The sequence below is a fragment of the Gastrolobium bilobum genome, unplaced genomic scaffold (genome assembly GCF_033153095.1).
Source record: "Gastrolobium bilobum isolate Gb01-03AN ecotype WA unplaced genomic scaffold, APGP_CSIRO_Gbil_v1 utg18403, whole genome shotgun sequence".
Classification (NCBI taxonomy): Eukaryota; Viridiplantae; Streptophyta; class Magnoliopsida; order Fabales; family Fabaceae; genus Gastrolobium; species Gastrolobium bilobum.
Genome location: NW_026900039.1, coordinates 939 through 10,275, shown reverse-complemented (window position 1 = coordinate 10,275; position 9,337 = coordinate 939). Strand labels below are relative to the sequence as shown.

Below are 9,337 nucleotides of genomic sequence, written 5' to 3'. Positions count from 1 at the left end.
AAAACATAATATATATGAGACACGCAATTCTCTACAGGAGAAATTTTTATGACTTACAGAATGAGCATTGTTTTTTAACCATAACATTACTGAACGTGTACTATTTTATTTATATAAATTATTATTTTTTCTCACTCAAAATATATTTTTTAATGCTATAATGATATAATCTACATTTTATATACCAGATAAATAAAATGCGCTTATATTTTATTTTAAGGTAAGACCTGGAAATATTCTTATATATTTAAAGTATTGAATTGATCTTTACTGAGATATGTGAATGTGAGCACTACTGAGATACAAATAGGAGAGTTAGTTTAGGTCATTTTTTAACGGGTTAAACAAAATGTAAGTTGATCCGCAACAAGTTAAGTATAGTTCCGTTAAATAAATTATTTATTCAAGTTCAAAATAATATTTAAATAAATTTAAAATTATAATAGTATTTTTAAACTTCGTAAACCTTATGAAATCGAACTAAAATATTGTTTTATTTTTATTTCAATTTTATTACGTGACTTACACATTTTCTCTTGTTATGTATATATAAAGTGACCCGTAAAATTCCACCTATTTCGAATTCGATACCTAGTTTAAATAAAGTCCCCCCAAATGAAATTAAAATTATAAAGTGACCCACATCGGTGATTTCTCTTATGAGATCTTATCCACTTTTCTCACACATTCTCTGTTTCTCTCTATATATATATATATATATATATCTACAACCATGAATCTTCCTCCATGTCCAATTGAGTTGACCCACACCCACCTATACTATACTCATTCACACTCACAATTAATGAAATGAAATAAAATATAGTAATTACCCATGATGATGCCTAAGTATCCCAACCTGGTTACATATCATTTTTCACAAAATAAAAAATACACTTAAGGACAGTCTCCTCCTATATATATACATCCACACTCAAAGCAACGCTTACCTATTCTCAAGTTTCTCTGCTTTTTCATGCTTCATGCTATAGCTAATACTCAAACGGAACCAAAACACTTATTTGCTCTTTCTCTCCCTTTCTTCACACAAACCAAAAGTTAGTTACAAAAAAAAAAAAAATTAACAGAAAATGGAAGTTGGTAGTTGCACAGACGAAACCACCACAACCAGTGATTCCCTTTCTGTATCCCTTTTACCGGCGAAGATATCTTCACCGACGCCCAACACGCTAAGCCGAGTCGGCAGTGGCGCCAGCGCCGTCGTGGACCCCGAAGTTTGCGGCGGCTCCGGTGAGGCAGAATCCAGGAAACTTCCGTCGTCGAAATACAAAGGTGTCGTGCCACAGCCCAACGGCCGGTGGGGTGCTCAGATTTACGAGAAGCACCAGCGCGTGTGGCTCGGCACCTTCAACGATGAAGACGAAGCCGCAAGAGCATACGACATCGCCGCCCAGAGGTTCCGTGGCAAAGACGCCGTCACTAACTTCAAGCCCCTCGCCGGCGCCGGAAACGATTCCGACGACGAGGAAACCGAGTTCCTCATCTCGCATTCCAAATTCGAGATCGTTGACATGCTCCGAAAGCACACCTACCACGACGAGCTCCAACAGAGCAAGCGCGGCGGCATGAAGCAGCGGCGCAACGGCGAAACTGCAGAAACGGCGCCGTCGCGAGACGCGTGCGATATGAAAACGCGTGCGCATCTGTTCGAGAAAACCGTTACGCCGAGTGACGTGGGGAAGTTGAATCGGTTGGTGATACCGAAACAGCACGCGGAGAAACACTTTCCCTTAGGAGGTCGGAGCTCGCCGTGCGTGGCGGAGACGGCGGCCGCGGCGAAGGGTGTGCTTTTGAATTTCGAGGACATTGGAGGGAAAGTGTGGCGGTTTCGTTACTCATATTGGAACAGTAGCCAGAGCTACGTGCTGACCAAAGGGTGGAGCCGGTTCGTGAAGGAGAAGAGCCTTCGGGCCGGTGATGCGGTTCGGTTCTACAGATCGACCGGACCGGACAGGCAGTTCTTCATTGACTGCAAGGCCAGGAGTACTAGTATTTGTGAGGTTGGTACTAATAATGGTGATATGTTTATTCCTGTCGGACCGGTGGTTGAACCGGTTCATATGGTTCGGCTTTTTGGGGTCAACCTCTTGAAACTACCTGGTTCTGATGGTGTTGTTGGTGGGTGTAATGGGAAGAGGAAAGAGTTGAATCTCTTTACCTTAGAATGTAGCAAGAAGCTAAAGATAATTGGAGCTTTGTAACATTACATAATTTTATTTTATTTTATAAGTTTTTTGTTTTTTGTGAATTTTGGAATTTAGTTACTGATGAAATCATGTGGAAAAGAATGGGAAGTGGAGAAGGTACAAGAATGGTGGTGTAGTTGCAAGTTGCAAAAAGTGAATTGTATATTATTAGAAAAGAAAAGGTGAAATTTAGGGGCAGCAGAAACTGTATAATAGAAAAGGTTTTTGAAAAAGAAATGAAGAAGCTGGACTATAAGTGTTTATTTTGTAATCTGTTCATGCATAACACATACACATACACATACACATACGTGGTTTCGGTCTACTTTTGATATCTTCTTTGTGGTGTAGGGGCATGGCTTTCCGAAAATATCGTCTCTGTTGAAAAGTTAAAATATTTACCTTTCATTTATTTTTTATGAACGAGGAAGGTATGCTAAAGATTCAGAAAAATTAATTCGTATATATTACGGGTGGGGGGTCCATAGCAGGCATGGCCTAGGAAAATGCGAACAAGTTGATAATGAGACATTTGTCCAATAAAGAAAGGAAGAGCTATTTGGCAAGTTGGTTTTGCGTACACTGTACGTGCCCATAGCTTCTAATATTCGAAAAATTCAAGACCTTGCCAGTACCTTGTTTTTGGAATGGTCAACTTTCCATGAAGCTTGCAGTGTTTGCATCACTCTGCACCCCAAATATTGCAACTCGTTCCCTGAAAAAAAGGGAACCAAAAATCTGCAACTCAGATTTTGTCGACATGTTTTGGGGCAGATCAATTTCATTTTCGAACTCCTGAAAATTCTACGTTTCGCTTGTTCTTTTTCTTTCTCTACCAAATATGTTCTTTTTCTCTACCAAATATATAATATGCAACAATATCGCTTGTATATATTTTTAACAAATTTTCATCTATTATTAAGGATAATAACGTGTACTACAAGCTTCTATTTTCTATTGACTTTCTCTCTAATTTTGGATTGAGCAATGTTAATGGAATTCAGGTAAATCGTTCCTTTTTGAAATTCAAATATTCTCTTCATTATTTTTTAATTCATTATATTATCCTAACCATTTAAAATATGTACTTTTTAGGCTAAAATTTGAACCTAGCTAATATAGTTCTTTACAAGATTGCATTGCATAAAGCTAAATTCATAACAAATTTAAGTTTCCCCCTTTATTTTTTTTACAAATAAAAATATTGATATGAGTACAAGTTATCTTATTCTAAGATTAAAATATGTCATGAGTTTTAACAAGAGCTTATAGTGACACTCACAAATGAATTGTCAACAAAAAAATCACTTCAATTAATTGTAAAAACTTAATTTAGACATGAATAATTTTATGAATTTTGATTTATATACTACAAACTTGTAAACCAAACAGCAAACAGTCAATATGACCAGCATAAATGAGAAAGAAAAAAATTAAAAATAATTTTAGATAAAAAAGCTGCGTAAACTTTCACGGTTTTATTTATTTAATTTATCAGTTAATGGGCTTTTGATCTTGTTGCGGGCTTCGTTGGCGGACCTATTTGGTTGCCAATGTGTGCAAGTGCATGCATAAATTTAGTCATACATTTATTTTTAGTAAAAAAGAGATATATTTTTTAATTAATTAAGAATGTCAGTTAAGGAGCAATTTTAGTGACTGCATTGCCAGAAATATTAAGAAGGTAACATTACTACATATGTTTTAGTGATTTTATATCATTAAGTTAATTACTATTTTTTTATAATAATTCGAAGTTTTTTTTTTTTTTTTTTGAGGATTATATCTTTCATATATGAATGAAATTTGTTGTCATGTTAAGAAAAAAACAAGTTAATATTAAAGAAAATGAGATCACACATTATTCAATGAATTGTTTTTGTTTTTTTTTTAACATGACAAAAGTTTTGGTTCATATAACATGAAAGATATAAATCATTTTTTGTTTATATTCTTTTATTTAAAAATTAAAAAAAAATTCAAAGGCACTGCTCCCAAACCCCCTCCATTATAGATTTTCGTATTACGTACGTACGTATGGATGTAACCGAAGATTTCATGCTTAATTAAACGGAAATAAGCGTTATTAATAAGGGTTTTATGTTTGTCATTTTTTTTTTATAACAATATGTTTGTCATTTAAATGACATAAGTTACGTCATTTTAAGAGAAAAATAAACACATGAAAATCATAGGAGAGAGAGAGTGGAGTTTTTTTTTAATTTAAATTTTAAATAAAAAAATTTATTTTGTGTCTATCTCTCTTCTAAAATGAGACATAATTTTATGTCATTTAAAATGACAAACACTTTTTCGTATTAATAATAGTCGCATGGCAATCATGACTTTTGCCATAGCCGTAGGAAGGTTGCAACCTTAGCGGTAGCAATGAATGTTGGGGTTGAAATTTTGTCATTGCAAAAAAAGAAAGAAAGAAGACTGACAGTGTCAATTGTCAACGAGTTATGTCAATGTATGAAGTTCAATATGTTATTACACATCTTTCTTTCTTTCTTTTTTAACTTAAGCGCACATCCAATGTAAATCGACAAACTGATATTTAAATTTATAGTTAATGAAGTGGACTAGGCGCATCTCTTAATTTGAAAGGAATAGCCATTAATTTGATGACATTCTCTAAAAATAATTACTTTTTTAGTACTTATTTATGATATAAGTATATACCAGTTTTTCATTCCAACAATCAAATTCAAACTGAAACGAAATGTTATTCTTCTTTCAAAATTTTCATTCATGTCCTCCTTCACGAACGAAATCTAATCTCAAGAACATTATACTGCAAGATAATTTTAGTCTAGGTCTTTGTCACCCTTTTTCTCATGCGATAAGTGGGAATTGAATCTTCACGTCCGAGTATTGGTACTAGGGTTACTTTTATTAACTACACGAGGTCCCATATTTAGGTATCTCTAAGCATTTATTCTTCCATTTAGTTTGCGTATAAGCGCCAAACACGACTTTTCATGTACTTGCCTTGCCCTACAGAACTGCAATATTTTTCATGTTGAACGTTTCAATCTTCAATGGCATGTCAGTTCCTAATGCATTTAGAGTTGCTAATTAAGCATGAATAAGTATTTAATGGGTTAATTCAAGAAATTCAGTGTCAATAAAAATTAATGGCACATTAAACATAATTCTCATGTTAAAGAAATTAGCGTGTTTTCAGGGTAAAGATTTGATATATGTCTTGCGCTTGATTAATTGTCATGGTAAAACTTTTTTTAAATTATTAGGATAGGGTTGATTTAATTTTGATTTTTAAGACTTTTAATATATATGTATTGAATTATTACTTTTCCTTTTAATGTATTTAACTACAATTGATATGTAAATAACTTATAAAATGGCATTTAATTAAGACCCCTATTATAAAGAAATTGAATATTTTCTTATTTTAAACCCTATAAAAAAAGAGAGTTTCTCTTTAATCAATTCTAATTTTTTGTTTTGCTAATTTTCTTTGTTGATCACTTATTTATATAATGTGTTAAGATTTTATTGAAATAATATAAGAAAAACTTTACACAATAAATGAATTAAATTTAAAGTCAATAGATTAAAAGCAACCTACTTCAATTCATACAATGTCCAATTGTTAATTCTCATATATATTTGAAGTGATGCTGCAGCGAAATTAATAATATAATTTTATGGGTTGTTCAAAATACCTAGTTCATAGCCTATGTACGGAGTTTGAATCAATGTTATGAAAGTCTAACGTGTACTGGATCAATAGGTCACCAGATTATTAACTAGTTATTGGTTCAATCACTTGAATTAAATATAATAAATATAAAATTAGAAGAATTAAAGTTAATAAATAGAGTTGGTTTAGTGATATAAGTGTTGTTACTAATTATAAGTTATATTTCACATGGTCTATATTCAAATCCCATTGATGGTATTTTTCAAATATTTTGTCCAAATTAAACTTTGCAAAACCGATTTTTTTGAAAAAAAAAAATTAGTGCCTGTTTAACACCGACTGAACTCGATTCAAGATCAATTCACCGGTTTTATACCAGATCAAATACTTAACCGGTCTAATACCTTAATCGATTGGGTCGATTTTTATAACATTGGCTTGGATAGTTGATTTGAGGAAAAACTCGTACATGCCTACATTTGGATTTTCGTTCATCCACTTCAAACTTGCATAAGTGGCAAACATGATTTTAATAAAAAGGAAAGAAAAGAAATGTAAGTTAAAAAAATTAACGTTTACATTTGGTTAGGAATTTTATACAAGTTTAATTTTTTCTTAAATTAATTTTTTTAAATGTAAATAATTTTACTTTAAACATATTTTTAACTGAAATTAAATTCACAAAATCAAAATATTCAAAAACAAGTTTCTCCAACACTCATCCAAATAGATACTAAGCAAGCTTAATAACTCATTACTCTGCTATTTAACTTTTTTTACGAGTACAAATAAGTAAAAAATAAAAGACCTTATTTATCTCCTTTTCCAATTTATTCTCTAATTACATTTTCCTATCAAGGATACACATTTCTATTCCATCGAAAGCTTTAATAAGTTTAACAATATATTTCAAAATATTTCACATTCAATTTATTTAAGTTTTATTTAAAACACTGTCAGAATTATGTTTGTCCATATTTATTTTAAAAATCAAATACTTGACTTTTATTTTTCTTCATTCATTTTTATTATTTTCTAAAACGAATTCTTTTAATTAACTTTCTCAATTTACGCCAGTGTTTGCACCATGCAATGCGGGGGCAGCTTATAAATCTCCCACCAATTCTATTCTATTGCTATTTCTATTGACACTTGATTTGAAATTTTTGAAAATGAAATGCTTTTGAATTGTCAACTTGGGACATTTCCAAATGAGTCAACATATTCGTCTTTATCTTTATAGTCTTGGCCCTTTGTCCTTAACAATATATTTAAGTTGAATAATTCACTCTAAACGACAGCGATTGATACTGGTGGACTGGTTGTGATGAATGATGATTAACAACATCAAGCATATCCCACACCGAAGCTTCTTTTAATAGTCATTACCCACTACTATCTTGCCTCTTAATATTCGTGAAACTTCTACGAAAACCCTTTCATACAAATGAACATTTTTCCTCTTTGGTTTTTTCAAATAATATTATCACAATTTCATCTCTCTCTTTTTTTTAATAAATAATGATTGCTAGGATTGTAACAGAAGTTGCTGTAATTCGCAGCTTAATGATATATCAAATTGGGTCTATTATATAGACCAAGATTTACAATTGGTTACATCAGGAAATCAGCTAAACTTAAGGAACAGAAAGCATAAATCAAGCTAATCTATTTACATCAGGAAATCAGCTAAACTTAAGGAACAGAAAGCATAAATCAAGCTAATCTATTTACATCAGGAAATCAGCTAAAACTAAGGAACAGAAAGCATAAATCAAGCTAATCTATTTTAATATACAAGGTAACAAACCGTGATAGTTACAATCAGGATCCTAACAAATTAATGCTACTCTAATACTCCCCCTCAAGGTGGAGCATGGAGGGAGGAGATGCCCAACTTGGAAGTCAAAAAATCGAATTGTTTGGATCCAAGTGCTTTGGTCATAATATCTGCGGGTTGAGAACTAGTGGGGATATGTTGAGTAGAAATAGTCTTGCTGAGAAGATAGTCCCGAACAAAATGGCAATCTAACTCGATATGCTTGGTACGCTCATGGAACACTGGATTAGAAGCAATATGAATAGCAGACTGACTGTCACAAAACAGTTGCATAGGGGCTGCATGAGGAATATCAAGAGAGCTGAGAAAAGACTTTAACCAAATAAGCTCAGAAGTCGCAGCTGCCATGGCACGGTATTCAGCTTCAGCAGAGGAGCGGGATATTGTGTTTTGCTTCTTGGTTTTCCAAGAAATAGGAGAATGTCCAAGAGTAACAAAATAACCAGTGACTGATTTTCGAGTCAAGGGACAACTAGCCCAATCCGAATCACAATAGGCACGAAGAAGAAGATCACTGTCAGATCGAAGAAGGAGTCCTTGGCCAGGATTGGACTTAATGTACCGAAGAACACGAATAGCCGCATCGTAATGTATCTGCATAGGATGCTGCAAAAACTGAGAAAGTGTGTGAACTGCATAACTAAGTTCTGGTCGTGTAATCGTGAGATATACAAGACGGCCAACAATACGTCTATAACGTTTAGGATCATCAAACGGAGGTCCTTCAGCAAGAGCAAGCTTGTGATTGGGATCCATAGGATAAGCAACCGGTTTACAACTTTGAAGTCCACATTCCTTAAGAATATCCAAAGCAAATTTGCGTTGAGTAAGAAACAAACCGGTCTTGCTTCGAGCAAATTCAATGCCAAGAAAATACTTGAGGGGACCAAGATCTTTGATTTTAAACCAGGTTTGTAAATGAGCTTTGACACGGTCACAGAGAGAAGGATCACTACCTGCCAACAAAATATCATCTACATAGACAAGTATAGCAACATAATGGGAACCAGTCGAGTAAGTGAACAACGTATAATCAGCACGAGACTGAACAAAGCCGAAACTGAGGAGAGAACTACGAAGCTTAGCAAACCAATTTCGTGGGGATTGCTTGAGACCATAAAGTGAACGTTGAAGCTTACAGGCGTGACCAGACTTGGTTTGGGAGAAACCGGGAGGAAAACGCATAAAGACTTCTTCATCCAAATCGCCATGGAGAAAGGCATTTTGAACATCCAGCTGAAAAATGCTCCATTTTCGAGCTACAGCTACAGATAAAAATGTACGCACACTTGTCATTTTAGCCACCGGTGCAAAAGTCTCAGTGTAATCTTCTCCTTCGATCTGATTGTTCCCAGCAATAACCAGACGCGCTTTATAGCGTTCAATGGTTCCATCAGAATTGTACTTGATGCGGTACACCCACTTACATGGAATAGCTTTCTTACCAGAAGGGAGAGGTTGAATTTGCCAAGTATGATTGGCTTCCAATGCATCAATTTCGGCTTGCATGGCTTTCTGCCAATGAGGATATTGCATAGCCTCTTTAAATGATTTGGGTTCCAGGTTACTATCCACGGCGGCAAGAAAAATCTGATGGTGCGAAGAAAATAATGCATTAGA

The 9,337-nt window shown here is 33.8% G+C and overlaps 1 protein-coding gene across 1 annotated transcript; it reads left to right on the top strand.

The window, feature by feature from the left end:
* The first annotated feature begins 1,071 nt into the window (after positions 1-1,071).
* LOC133294963 (AP2/ERF and B3 domain-containing transcription factor RAV1-like) lies at positions 1,072-2,372 on the top strand. The gene has a single exon (XM_061493739.1). The coding sequence runs from the start codon at positions 1,092-1,094 to the stop codon at positions 2,220-2,222; it is 1,131 nt and encodes a 376-aa protein (XP_061349723.1). The 5' UTR covers positions 1,072-1,091; the 3' UTR covers positions 2,223-2,372.
* The last annotated feature ends 6,965 nt before the right edge of the window (positions 2,373-9,337 follow it).